The sequence below is a fragment of the Alternaria burnsii genome, assembly GCF_013036055.1.
Source record: "Alternaria burnsii strain CBS107.38 chromosome Unknown 693, whole genome shotgun sequence".
NCBI lineage: Eukaryota > Fungi > Ascomycota > Dothideomycetes > Pleosporales > Pleosporaceae > Alternaria > Alternaria burnsii.
The window spans coordinates 1,327-15,117 of NW_024066117.1; the positions used below are offsets into that span (position 1 = coordinate 1,327).

The window sequence follows — 13,791 nt, forward strand, 5'->3', positions numbered from 1 at the left end:
TACTTTATCTATATATTAGTTAGAAAAAGATTTAGAATAATATATATATAAGTAAGTTAGATACTACTAAGTAAATAGTAAAAAGATAAATATAGTAATATCCTTTAGTATAGTTAAGTTATTAGATAAAGTATGTTAAGTAGAAAAGATAGCTAGTATTTAAAATATTAAGGCAAATTTTGCTGTAGCTATTTTATATCTTATTTATATACTATTATATATAATTCTAATACTATTAGAAAAGAAGATCTATTAAAATTAACTTATTTAATTATATTATAAAGTCTTAAACTACTTTCTTTTCCTAATTATTACTTCTTTAGTAGCTTTTAGAGCTATATAAAATGTAAAGCCCTAAGTATATTAAATAAAACTTCTAAATTAGTATAGTTATAGCTATATAGTAAGGTTTATATACTTAGAAATATACTTCTACTATAAAATAATATAGTATAATTTAATAGTGTTATATCTACATATTATTACTAGTATATCTATTATATTAGTAATTATATTATACTTGCGTTATACTACTAGTATACTAATAGTATTTATAACTAAAGCTATAAGTATTATCTTATTCTAAAAAGCTACTATAAAGCTTTTATCTATAAAAAGCTATTATAAAGCTTAATATTTGTAGTTCTAAATAATTTTAGTAAGAAAAAGTATATTATATAGTATTTTATTATAGTTTCTAAGTTATAGGTTTAATTCTTATAAATTATCTATATATATATATATATAAATATCTATTCCTTTACTTATATACTTTTCTTTTACTCTATTATTATAATACTTATAACTAACTTATAAAGCGTAACTATAGGCAATAGTGCTTACTTTACGTTACTAGAAGTAGTAGGAGATAGCTTATATATTTTAACTACAGGTGTAAGTTATAAAGAGAATAATTCTTACTTTACTCTAGAGAGTAAGGCGCGCCTTATAAGTATGTATAGCGCGTACTTTGTTCCTCTAGGGAACGTGTGCTCCTAGTCCTCGTTATATAACTATTAGTATATTTAGCTTAGCTGTTAATATTGTATTCTAGGTTATAATTTATTACAACTTTAGAGACTCTATAACTAGAGTAGTAAAGAATACTTTAAGTCTTATATATCTTATATTTACTTCTAGCTCTACACCACTAGCTTAATAGTCTTGCCTACACTAGGTGTGCCGCTAGAGTCGATTGCAAACAACAACCAAAACCCTGGCAATGCTACCCCCGGATCGCTTGGAACAGTCACAGTATAAGTAGTGCCACTTCCAGTAGATGTTAATGGGATCCTTCTCTGATCTGTGTTGACTGTGTGAGTTGCTGTGCCGAACCTGACCAGCGAGAACCCCGTCACAACCCCCGTCGTCGTGATGCTTAAGGTTGCACCTAGTCTAACGCTAGACCCTACAGTACTTATGACAGGGCGAACACGTCTTGTTCCATCAGTGTTCAGAAGGTAAGGTGGTAAGAAGATTTCGGCGTCGAAGTGATTGCTGTCTGGTACCCCACCGTACTGTGTGCATGGACCACACAAACCACCACCACCGGTGAAAATCGTTGCATCTGGAAGAAGAATCGCAACCGAGTGGTATGTTCGCGGAATCTGCATGGGGTTGAGCTGTGTCCATCTCCCAGTTGCGGGATCCCAGAGTTCAGGCGTAAGCTGCGCCGTATCGTCCCTAAACGGTTGGAGTCGTGATTGTCCGCCCGTAACAAAAACGGTGCCATCGGGCAATACCACACTATTGGCGAAGCCACGCGCATACATCATAGGCTGTGTCTTCAGAACAGTCGGATTTGTCTTGGGTGCACCAATGGTGATAACATACGCATTCCTTCGTCCGTCACTAAGTGGGGTCGCTGTTAGCATGCACATGGCCCACAGTCTCCGACATTGATTTCTATACCTGTTCTCATAGTCTGCAGCCCCTCCTGCAGTGAGTATCTTTCCGGCTGTGGCGTCAAACATAACAGCGTTCCCATTCATAGCGTGCCCATCGTCCAAACGGTTTCCAGCACCTGTGGTGCTACCAGCTCCAACAGTGTCGTACCAGTTCATCGCAATAGAAGGACCAGCTTGAAAGACTGATTGGTTTTTCCAGCTACATTTTGTCATTTTGACGAACGATACCAAACACGCGCACCACTTACCCGAAAAGCCAGGCATGATTGTCTGAGCGCCATACGCCACCACGATCGGCCGTAAGCATGGGACTGACAAGAGCGTTTTGCAACAGGGTCCATGCATTCGAAGTGGCATTGTATATTTCTCCATTCTTGCCACCAGTTCCTCCGCTCCAAGAGCCGCCAATGTTGAAAATGCGTCCATCCGAGCACGTGGTAGTAGATTGATATCCCCGAGCTATACGCATGTTACTTCCTGGATTCCATGCTCCTCCTGATGGGTCATAGATACTGGTCTTCGCCGCGTCGCTGCCACCCGTGACAATGACCCGACCATTGAAGTCCATTGAGATGCCGGGGCAAAACATGTCGTGTTGTGTGTTCGATACTTCCAATTGCGTGGACTCGCCTGTAGCAGGATCGTAGATTCCTGTTTGAGTGAAACCTCTTTGGCCACCGAAGTTGTCTTTCGCGAACGCCGACCACATCAGCACTTTCCCGTTTGGAAGCAACGCCACAGCCGTCGGTATAAGCGGAAAATTCACGGTCTTTTCCCACAAGCCCTTGTCTGCTGCTGGTGGGGCGTATGTCGTGTCTTGAAAGATGTTGATTTCAGCGACGGCCGTCCATTGATTGACCTTGTTCTGCGCTTCGGACCTTGCAGTAATTCTTATATACCGCGCTGGTCGTGGGACAAAGAAGGTTTTCTTCGTGGATGCATCGTTGTTGTATGTACCAACAGCGGCGATCTGCCAGCTTGAATTGTCGGTACTGACTTCAATCGTGTGACCTCCAATTCTGCCATTCGCGTTGTCGCTCGGACGCGGTTGCAGGCTGATTGCGTTCACATTATATGACGCTTTCATGTCGACAATTATCCAGTTAGGCAAAGGGTCAACAGGGGCGGGCTCATACATGGAGTGCCAGAAGCTTGCTCCATTCCCATCGAGCGCTCGATAAGGCTCATTGCCAGCCTGGAAACTGTCCGACGTGGCGGTCCATCCGGAACGGCTGATAGCGATAGAGGCAGAATCGACAGGACCAACGAAGTTAGCGGATGCGATGAGAATCGCTGATATAGAGAATGTGGAACCCATATTGTGTCAGCGTAGACGAAGGTAACTTGTCTGGTGCTGATGTGAGTCTTGTGATGGGAAGGCCTCTCAACTTATAGCTCTCGACGAAGTCCCAAGCGCTGGTCAGCTTACGCGACGCCCTAAGCCCATCAGCATCGCGTGTTTCGCATTGGATCTTCGCCCGGCTTTGCAAGCACGGTGTGACACATATCGAACGACAATAGATCCAGTGGTTCCAATGCAAAGTTTGCCCGTAACACACCCAGGTCTAAACATAGACATATGCCAGCCATCGCCAAGTTATGACGGCACTGGGCTAGGGCAATGGTGAAATATGAGATATTTGTTCTCGTAAAGAACGCCATGTGGCGATGAGAGTCTCGCAGCCTACCTCAGCGATAGGCGTAGCACTGCTTGCTCCAGGCTGATTGTATACTCTGGCTGTGGGATATATTAGCGTGCATACTAGCTGCATAACGAGAGCCTGGAAGTACGCGCTCCAAGACCGGGGTACTCGGATTCCGCTGTTACTATTGGACGCAACTGGTTAATTTAGAACACTATGGTCCTCAGCAGGCGTAGTGTTCAATATCGAATGCATGCAGAACTATCTCGGCTGTGTATAGAGGGTGGGTCGGAGTTCGGTTCGTATCGCTGACCGGGAACCTGCATGAAGGCCGCCAACTCTCCAATGAGCTTCTAGACCCACGAATTCGTACGCTAGTCATGCGTGATAACATATCACGGCCATGTCTTCAGCCACTAAGATTCTGTCCTGTCTAGTCCACAGTTTCAATAGATTCTGGGAAATGGTCCGCCAACTGGGTGAGATATGGCATATCGTCGTCTCCCTCAATCTTATCGCTATCGGCGTCATTTTTCCATTCCTCCTCCCCTCCATCCTGGTGTTCTTCACTAGGGGCTGTGTCTAGGCTTTCTTTATACCATAACTCTGCCAAGTTAGATCTGTGCTCTTGAATCTGACAGTACGTGTACGAATCAATTCCATGGTCCGTTGCTAGCTCCCACCAGATCTTGTCAACTTCGCTGGAGAAATATGAGGCTGGTGCACCGACTTCGTCTCGACAAGTCAAGGTGATCTCTTTGAGAGCCGGGAGCGGCTTAACGTCGTCAGTATTCGCCGACACGAAGCCTGCCACCCAATTCTCAATTTCTTCACCAGGATAAAAGATCTCTAGTGACTCTAGCTTGGGTGGCAAATCCTTTGGTCGGCAGGATTTGCTGTCCCAAGGCATGGATTCGACAGCAAAGAGAAATGCTTGCGGAAGGACGAGATTTCTCAAGACGTCAAAGTGCTCAAGTGAACCCTTCGGACTTGTTATCATATCGAGCAGCCACTCGAGCTCTGAGTCATCATCGGTTGTTTCAAGCGTGATAGCAAGCGTCTCTAAGGTGCTTTTCATGCTATTCAATTGATCCATGAAATAGCCTCCTTCAAGCTGCGTATTCAAGTCATCACCAATGTGGTAGCCGTCATTGATACTGCAAGAGTGAGAGCTTAGCATGTTTACCGCAAAAGCCAAATGTGTGGTCTTACAGTAGTATCTTAAGGCTTCGAAGCTGAACGCAACCGAGCGCGTCGAAAAGATCGCCAAGTTGTATTTCAGCCTTTTCGATGAGGGGACGATCAGCAAACTGTACTGATACAGTCAAAGCTAGGTTCTCAAGGTTCTCGGCGCCCTCCAGACATCCAGGTCCGTTGAGACGCAGAACGGTGCCGATGGATATCGTTTTCAAGTCCAAGCTTGTCAGGCTAGCAAAATTGATCCCGGACTTGAACAAATGTGTATCACTAGTAGTGAGATGACGAAGAGTACCCCATCCGTTTACGATGCTGTCAGGGGCGGACATGCCCCCAAAAAGCCCCGATATGCACTCGCTTGATGGCGGACCTCGATGATGATCCTTGACCCAGAACTCGAGGTGTGTGAGGTTTGGAAGGAGCAATAGTAAAATCCCAGCAAACCCTGACTCAATCGAGTTTTGAATAGTTTTATGCCAGGGATGCTTCGTGTAGCCTAGTTCTTCCAGCCTTGCTAAACTTCGCGTGCGCAACGGCGCAAGGCTAAATCCCTGCTCTTCACAGATCTTTGCGACATTTTTGCGTACAGTCCTGACGCGTAAGCTTTTCACTTGGGTTGCAAGATCAGGGCGATCGAAAAGCGTACGAAGGAGCTTCAGAAGAGGGTTTACCTTGGGGTGACAGCCACAGGAGATCGATAGCTTCGCTACAGTATGCAGAACCTCCTGCCCAGCCGCACGGAACTTGCGAGATGTGAGACATAGATTTTTGAGAGACCTGGGTGCGGCCGAGTCGGGAAGATGAAACGCGATCTGCAGTAACAGCTCCTCCGGTAGCTTATAGATCGGTGCGTCGAATGGAAGCGCCATTATGAGACCACAAGAGCACTTGGAGTACTGCTTGAGATGAACGCGAGGCCGGTTGTGGTCAGCACTTTGTTCCCACCTATTGCGCAGATCTTTCGGAAGATTGTATGTAGCAAACCGCGCTTCTTGTGAGTTGCAGGGCAGAGGCAAACACTGTTGTATACTCAGTCAGTTAGCGAAATTGGCTGCGCAACTAACTCGAGGGGAAGTTTCACCAAAAGAAGTCGGGACTGCTAAGCGTTTATGAGTTGGGCTGCTAAATTGTGGCGCTGGTGTCTTGGATTGATAATGAACGGCTGACATGATGCTTGCGAATGAGGACGAGAGTGGTGGCGGGGATAATCTCACACGATGACGTAATCACATGCTCATCGATGGAAGGGGTGCAAACACCGGCTACAAACTCAAGAACTCTCAGTGTGTCTTTGGTGAGTACGACCAGTAGCCTTCTCCTATGGGTAGAACGCAATTACACGTCCCTTGCTCGCGCTTTCCCTTCCTTCAGTTGCATCTTGAGCAGGAACAACAAACTTGTCACCACACCCATGCCGCTCAGTCCGACACTAACATACATGGCACCTCGATAGCCGCTCAATTCGTCCGCGACCGTTGCTCCGCCGTTGTTGACATGCACCTCCACTGTGCCTGCAATGCCAACCCCGATACTGATACTGTAGTTGACGATGGTGTTGACTAGGCTCGCCGCCATACCTTGGTGTTTCTTAGCAACGGCATTACTCATAATTAGTGTGCCAGCAGGAAAGCTCATGTCCATGCCCCATGGAATGATAAGCGTGGTAACAAAGGTCTGCGCCCAATACACTTGGCGAATTGGGAGTGTAGCGACGAGGATACTACCTGTCAAGAAAGCAAGCATACTAATGAGCATAACCCATCCTGGACCGATACGTGAGATGACATGGCCAGTGGTAACGGCGGCGATAAAGCCTGAGATTGCGACAGGACAGAGATGAGCCATCGTCAGGAGAGGGGAGTCGCCTCGCAGCTGTTGGAGAAATTGGATGAAGTAATAGACCCAGATACCTGCATTCGCTGTCAATAAGATTGTCCCCTGCAGATACTATGACGAGGTCGTTACTTACCGAACGCAGCCCAGCCGCATGCTATGCAGGTCAACACGAATGAGACATCCGTGCTAAGAACGTCGAACGGGATGAGGGGCTTCTTGGCAAGTTTGATCTCTATCCAAAAGAAGACCGGAAACAAAAGAATGCCGATTATTAGCAACAGGTAGATGTACGGGTGCTTCCATCCAAAGCCTGGTGCTTGGTTCCAGGCAAAGTTGAATAATATCATGGCGGTGATACCCACGCTTGCGCCGAGGAGGTCAAGCTCGCGAATTCGCTCTCTATGGGAGAGACTGCGAACATCCGCATCAAGAGGCACCGAGGGAAGAATGAAGATTGACAAAGTGGCAAGGCAGAAGAGCGCAATGCCAAACGTCCAAAAGGTCCACGGCCACCACAAAAGCGACCATAAGCCAGCGAATGTCCCGCCGATCACAGCACCACCTACTAAATATTAGAAAGCATACCAAGGAATCAATCGAAGAATACTTGCCGGGTGCGCATGCTCCAAACAATGAGAAAACCATATCCTTCCTCCTTCCCTCACTGTAGGTTGCGCCTAAGAGGCCGAGTGCGTTGGGCAGTAATATTGCTGGCCCGATGCCACCCAACACACGCGAGAAGATGAACAGCACTTGGCCGCCATTCTCGTCAATATACACACTGCATCCAGCCACTATGTTCCAGATAGCGAACCAAACAAAGCCCACGATCAGCATGTTCTTGTATCCGAATAGATCTCCACATCGACCGGACAAAAGGATGAAAGTGCCAACCGTTAGTGAATAGCCTGCTATCAGCCAGGACAAGATGCCAGGGTCGGTGATACCAAGATCGGGTCCGATGATGTGCAGGATATTCAAGGTACCGAGGAGACCTGCTTGAGTGACGAATTGAGCAGAACAAAGCAGACCGACGAAGAGAATCTCGCGTATTGGAGACATAGTCTCTGCGATAGACTTGGTTTTCGCCAATTCCAGGTCCTGGTCCTGCTTAGAAGCATGCGCAGAGGCGTGAGAGCTGTGACGATCCATGTCATCGCGAGAATCACTGTAGTCGAGGTCGCTTTCTGGAGGAGAAGAAAGTTTCTCGACCGTTGGGTCGGGTGATAATCTGGTGTCGTCCATTCTTAGACTCTTCGAGGACACGGCAAAGGAATGATTTTGTCGGGTGTGCTCTTGCAAATGTCTTTGGGTCGTAAGGGACGATTTGGAGGTATTAAGTCGTGTCCTTAGGAGTTGAGCGATGGTTAAAGACTTTCAATTTTCGCGCCTGAGTTGTTTTGGCTGCACGTTCCGAGATGGAACCGCGATGGCGACAGTGCTGATCGACTACCGACGTGTTTGGACGCAGGTGCAGAAAATGTCCGTGTGAAAATCAATATCGTTTTCCAAAGAAGAGGGGATCTGCCTACAAGATACATAGCGACGCGTTTTACGAGCTAGCTTGTCGCGTAACGTACTCGACATTTGCATGCTGATAGTTCAGGTTGTAAAGCTTTACGTGAGCGCGGAATTGCGTCGACAGAGCGAAGAAAAGCGGGTCTGCCGAACCTCGGCCGCTGTCAAAGGCACCACCTCATGATATTAAGGTGCGTAAAAACGGTTTCTTCGGGCAAAAAAAAAAAGCGGGTTTCGGTTTCGCATGCAAGAGTCTAGATCCGCCAACAAGGCTTTCGCAGTTTGCGATGCTATGTAAGCCTTGACATAAACATTCGCCGTGAACATGCGAAAAGCGTCACGCCAAATTGGCGCGAAAGCCCCCCACACCCAGCGCCCCTAGAGCAATTCTCTCGCTCTACCTGATACGGTGACCAGAGCAAGTTCCCCAACTACTGTTGTTTCCTGTCCTCGTAAACCCGCACTCCCAAGAGTTTCCATACAGCCCAGCTGTGACCACCCACCCAAATTGGCCCGCCTCGCCAAAGCGGCAATACGTCATCCGTTCCACGCCTCCTCTGAGCGACAGGCTTCTCCCACTCTCCTTGCTGGAACCGTGCGACATCGTCGCTGCTTACAGCATGTGTTCTCGCATTTGCAGCCATCGTCCAGAATCCTATCACATGGCCCTGGTCGATCTTGTGGTTTAGCCAGCCTTTGCCCTCATTCTCCTCCGGACTACTATCGAGAAGTGATAAAAGCTCGGTGCAGGTATATTCGGCTTTGCCTTTTGGTAATGTTGCAGAGCTCAGTTGCGTGCGGTGAGCTGAAGTTGGAATATTGTCCACGATGATAGGAGACCAGAGGAAAGGAACTGGCGCATACATGAGCCTTAAAGACAGACTCAACAAGACTGCGACGGGAAAATCAAGACCGATCGATACGCCTGCACGGAGAGCTGATCCGAAAGTAAGCTTCGGTGGAGATGTAGGCGTCGAGAAGTAGATCAAGTGCCTTTGAAACGCGGTATAGGTGGAGCGAGACATGGTTGCCAATTCTCTTTCTTTTTATGGGGAGTACGGGACGAGTTGAAGACGTTGAGTGGACACGTCCATTCTCTGAAAAAGCATTCATGGTCTAATATCGGACAGTCATGACGTCACGCGAAGCTACTGCATCAGAAGACAACACGATGCATGAAAGAGGTAGGTTCTCAGCTAGCTCGGCCCAAGTCATTGTTTCATCAACGTCCAGGACAATTGCGAAAGAACTTAAAGCTTCGGAACCCATTTGTGAAGCGACAAGATGAGAATTCTGCTCACTGCTTAGGCATCCGTTCGCCGAATACATGTTGCAAGCCTTCGACATCTATCTTACTCGCGCACGCAGGGTATGAGTCCCCGTTCGCGTTCTCTATAGCATTATCAAGCCTCCCACAGCTGCGGCAATGATTATACTACCCAAAAAACTCGTGGAGAGACCTCCAGACGCAGCTGCGGTATAAGTAGGCATAGGAATGCCAGTTGTCGAAGGTGCAGTCCCATTACCGGAGGTTCCGTTGCCTACTAGGTCTGGGAACAGGTAGCTGGTGTTGGCGTCTACAACAATCCAGTTCCGCACCAAAGCCGTTCCGTTCATGACTGACTCCCACTGTTCCGCTGTGCATTGTCCGGGATCGAGAACGTAACACTGCGTGCCTTCGTCGACAATTGGTTCATTGGTTATGTTGTACACGTCGCTTGGCCCTTCGGTTGCGTAGTCAGGATTTTCGATTGTGGAGACATTTCCGGTGCTGATGTCGCGGTTGAAGAGTGCACGTGTAAAGATCCTGTACGCAGTCTCGGGTTGGTAGGCCGGTACCTCGTGGCCAGCTTCGTACACGCGTGTGAAGGACAGGTTTCCGTACTGGCGCACTTGACCTCCAATATAGGTGTCGTTGACAATGACAGGCGCATACCCCGCATCCGCAAACGAGGTGGCGTTGTCGTAAGGGATGGCGAGGGAGAGCAGTTCACCGCCATACCCTGTGTTCATTATGCAAACTCAGTACGTATCTCACATCAATATCTTACTGGGTGCTACTCACAGTTGCAGGCGTAGTCTCGGTCGCCGTATACTAGCGTTACCTTGATGCCTTCTTCGAGAAGGTATGCCAAGTCTTCCTTCCAGCCTGGACGTGGGTAGTCGCCAATGCCGCGGAATGCCCGCGATACCGCAGAGTTTGACTGAGTCCAATTCAAGGGCACGCCTAGCCCCTGCTGCACATGAGGCTGATTGAGCCAGCCCTGATACCATGGAGGTGGGAATGCTGCAGCGCCAGGAGCAGAGATGTCGTAGTAATTGAGGTCGGTGTCAAAGTACGGATCACGAATAGTCTTGGAACAGAATGTCTCTGCAGCCTCGCATACTTCGTTGACGGTCTCGTTGAACCCTTGATTGGTGGGATCGTAGGCAAGACTAAGGTTGCGACACTCTTCAATTTGATCAAGACATCCTCCTTCACGGTACAGATTGTCGAGCACTTCTTCGTAACGCGACTCATTGACGGCCCGTATACCGTACGTGTTGTTGTACTGCATGGTAGGGTAAGCTGGCCACTGCACATAGCGATCAATGCAGCCGTTGATGATCAGTAGAGTGTCGAGATGAAGAATATGAGTCTGGCCAGCTTCGCTCCACGTCCCATTCTCTATTTTCTCGTTCTGCTCCTGGAAGTAGGCCGCAAAAGCAGGTCCGTATCGACCTCCGTATGACTCAGTTGCGATCGAGATTCTGTCATCATTCGGCTTGTGTTCAGGAAATTCCTGGAACCAGACTTGGGCAAAGTTCCAGAGAGCTCGTGCAGAGTTCTCCGTACCACGGGTGGTGAGATTGTAGTTTTCACTGGGATAGGTGCCAACGTAAAAGCTGTTATTTTGTGAGGGGACAGGGCCGTTCTCAAAGTCTACCACTTCGAGATCGCCGGTGTCTAGGTTGGTGGTGATGTTCACCAAACTGTCGTAGCTCATGCCTACTTGGACGGGTTGATCGAGGTAAAGCATGTTGACTATACTCTTCAGCTTTTGTCCTTTACAAACTAGATGTCGTAATCTGGCTGATCTTACCCTCATTATTCCAAGACCACTCGTTGAGGTAAGTACTGTTGGAGTCAGCGCCAATAAAGCAAGGTCCGTTTTCACGCAACAGTCCGACAAAAGAACTGGAACCCGGTCCACCTCGATACTGTTAGCGAATACGGTAAGAATTCCTTGTAGGCCACCTACCGTTCATCCAAATTGAAAGAGGCGCATTGGCAGGGTCTTTCCTGGATTCAAAGAACCAAAAATAGGTATTGATCTCATATGTCTGGTTTTCAACACCAAGGTCCGCCAGTGCTCCAGCTGGGCTGCACGTTGGTGTACGAGATCAGTAAATATCTCACATGCAGTTCGTACAGGGACACTTACAGATGGACATAACCGGAAAAGCTTCGGACGCCGTCAGTGGTTTCACAAAGTTCGGTCTGGGGATAATCAGTGAACAATGTAAGCAATCTACAAGGATCTGACCTGCCTCCTTGTACGAGATTCTGACTCCTTCATCAAGCTGCGATTCCAGGATGGTCACGCCTTCTGGCTTTGGAGGGAATTGGGCGTTGACAACCCCGCTCAAAAGGCCGACTGCGCCGAGCAACGGGAGTCCAAATGAACCCATTGTGATTGTAGTCAAAGTGCAGAAAGGTCTTCCTCCCCACTTCCTGGTACGTATAGTTTTTGGAGGGTACGTAGCCCAACTTTATACTAGGTCGCACCACACCGCGTACTTGATTCCAGCTGCATATCAACTGGGTACCAGCTTGCATGAGCTTACATATCAGGTATTGAGCTTCCTGGTTGAGCTATAGCGCGTGTACTGTTGCAGCAGCGCGGAATCGAGGCAGCCCGTTCATGACGTCGAATTACCTTTAGCGAAGTGAGATGGGCGGGGAAGAATGCACAGCCAAGACTGCCAAGGAGGCTTTTCGTCACTTGTTTATTCGGCATTGTCTTGGTTGATGAGTTACCGGATGAGTGGGGTAATGGGATCATTGCTAGGATACGCATAGGGAAGGTGGTGAGGCTTGCGGCGATAAGATACCCAAAGTTCCGAGCAAGAAGAGCAAGACGGGAAGGGTCATTCGGTTCGTTTGTAAAGCTACACGGCTCAAATCTATCACACTATTTGTATGCAGCAACCAACATCAAAGCCAAGATCCAGTCATGGCGTAAGCAGCTCAAGCAATGCCGGCGCATTGCCAATGTCACTAGAGCTTATGAGCATGGCATATCGCATGTTGCAAGATCTCTTCCCACTTCAATGCAGAGGTTTGAGCTCTGTTGGCGTCTTCCTACCTGACGCATTTTGGTGTTCAGGTTTACGGATGGATTTGTATACAAGATATATGGTAGCAATCCGACAATTGAAGCTGACGCTAGGATGGGAGCAATGGGAGCAAAAACATTCAAGAATACAGGCCTCCTTCAGGTCCCCAAGGCGCCATGGAACGCCAGTCGCAATTGTAACATCGACAACACCCCAGCGAATATGCAGATGAAGTTTGTATCGCAAAAGCAACGGTCCAACTTCCAAAATGGTTCCAGTCCAAAGAAACATTGGGTATCGATCAAAATGCACCTCTCCTGACTTAGACAGGCGCACCCCAAGCTGCGCGCAGACGACGAGCGAGCTGTATGTCTTTCTGTTGTATGGTGACGCGCTTGGCGTGGATAGCGCAAAGGTTTGCGTCGTGGAAGAGGTTCACGAGGAAGGCTTCTGTGGCTTCCTGGAGGGCTACAATGGCTTGACTCTGCCACCTATTGGGGCCGTCCTCGGTTGTGACTGTCTGTGCGATCTCGCGGACCTGGAACGATATTAGTTGGGAGTCTCGGCGCCGTGTTGGTGATGGGCACTTGCGAGGCGCTGAAAGGGGAGTTTTAACAAGAGCAGGTCGGTCGACTTTTGGTAGCGCTTGATCTCCCGGAGAGCGACGGTGCCAGGCTTGTAGCGCTTCTTCGCGCGGTCTGGAGCAGGTCCTGCTTGTCCAACTGGGCGCATGTCAGCTCGGCTGCGCAGACTGGTCAGTCAGCCAGTCAGTCAGGCGCAGAACGTACGTCGCTTGCCCGAGTCCCTCCTGCTTTCAACACTCGGTCTTCCGCCCCGCGACGGCCGCGCCTTGTTGCGCCTTGTTGGAGATTTGGGTGACATGGCTGGGTGGGATATGGATAGATGCGTCGAGGGAATGCCCGCGGTGGGAGACGTCAGGGCGCGTTCACGTCGCGAAAAGTCGCGAACCCCAGAGCGCGACGAGTATGGAATAGGACGGGTCGTCGAGTCTTGCGCGCTGTGTCTGCTTCAGGAATAGCGATGAGGATGGAGCGAAGCACGGGCGCACTGCTCGTCTTCGCGTTGATGCAGTCGACGCGACCCGGGCGAGGGGCTGGGCATTGTGGCTGGTCCGCATTCACCGACCGAGAGAAGGAGCTTGGACCCCGTCGAATGTTCGGCGGGACGAGGAAGGCACAATCGCGTGCTGGTTGGACTAGCGCCTTGGCAGGCTATCGGACAAGTTACGTAGCCACATGGGGTCGGTCCATCTGTCACTCGGAGTCTCGGAAAGTGAATGCGTCTGCGCAGCGACGACACCTGTCCCTTCGCTCTATATCTGGCTGCGGGTGCTGGAACCTGCTTGCTCC

At 48.8% G+C, this 13,791-nt stretch overlaps 5 protein-coding genes across 5 annotated transcripts; all 5 read right to left on the bottom strand.

Annotated features, from left to right (window-relative positions):
* Positions 1-1,142: 1,142 nt before the first annotated feature.
* On the bottom strand, positions 1,143-3,225 carry GT037_007634 (uncharacterized protein; the record flags this gene model as incomplete). Its single annotated transcript, XM_038932681.1, has 3 exons — positions 1,143-1,851; positions 1,912-2,106; positions 2,156-3,225. The coding sequence occupies 3 exons, from the start codon at positions 3,223-3,225 to the stop codon at positions 1,143-1,145; spliced, it is 1,974 nt and encodes a 657-aa protein (XP_038784182.1).
* A 758-nt stretch (positions 3,226-3,983) lies between these two features.
* GT037_007635 (uncharacterized protein) lies at positions 3,984-5,616 on the bottom strand (the record flags this gene model as incomplete). The annotated part of the gene is made up of 2 exons (XM_038932682.1): positions 3,984-4,707; positions 4,763-5,616. 2 exons carry the CDS (start codon positions 5,614-5,616, stop codon positions 3,984-3,986), a joined length of 1,578 nt encoding a protein of 525 aa, XP_038784183.1.
* Positions 5,617-6,082: 466 nt separating this feature from the next.
* On the bottom strand, positions 6,083-7,828 carry GT037_007636 (mfs general substrate transporter; the record flags this gene model as incomplete). The annotated part of the gene is made up of 3 exons (XM_038932683.1): positions 6,083-6,657; positions 6,717-7,145; positions 7,249-7,828. The coding sequence occupies 3 exons, from the start codon at positions 7,826-7,828 to the stop codon at positions 6,083-6,085; spliced, it is 1,584 nt and encodes a 527-aa protein (XP_038784184.1).
* Positions 7,829-8,532: 704 nt separating this feature from the next.
* GT037_007637 (alpha beta-hydrolase) lies at positions 8,533-11,773 on the bottom strand (the record flags this gene model as incomplete). Its single annotated transcript, XM_038932684.1, has 7 exons — positions 8,533-9,143; positions 9,562-10,104; positions 10,167-11,126; positions 11,185-11,295; positions 11,344-11,465; positions 11,527-11,582; positions 11,687-11,773. The coding sequence occupies 7 exons, from the start codon at positions 11,771-11,773 to the stop codon at positions 8,533-8,535; spliced, it is 2,490 nt and encodes an 829-aa protein (XP_038784185.1).
* Positions 11,774-12,743: 970 nt separating this feature from the next.
* Positions 12,744-13,303, bottom strand: GT037_007638 (histone H3; the record flags this gene model as incomplete). The annotated part of the gene is made up of 3 exons (XM_038932685.1): positions 12,744-12,937; positions 13,009-13,143; positions 13,210-13,303. 3 exons carry the CDS (start codon positions 13,301-13,303, stop codon positions 12,744-12,746), a joined length of 423 nt encoding a protein of 140 aa, XP_038784186.1.
* Between the last annotated feature and the right edge of the window lie 488 nt (positions 13,304-13,791).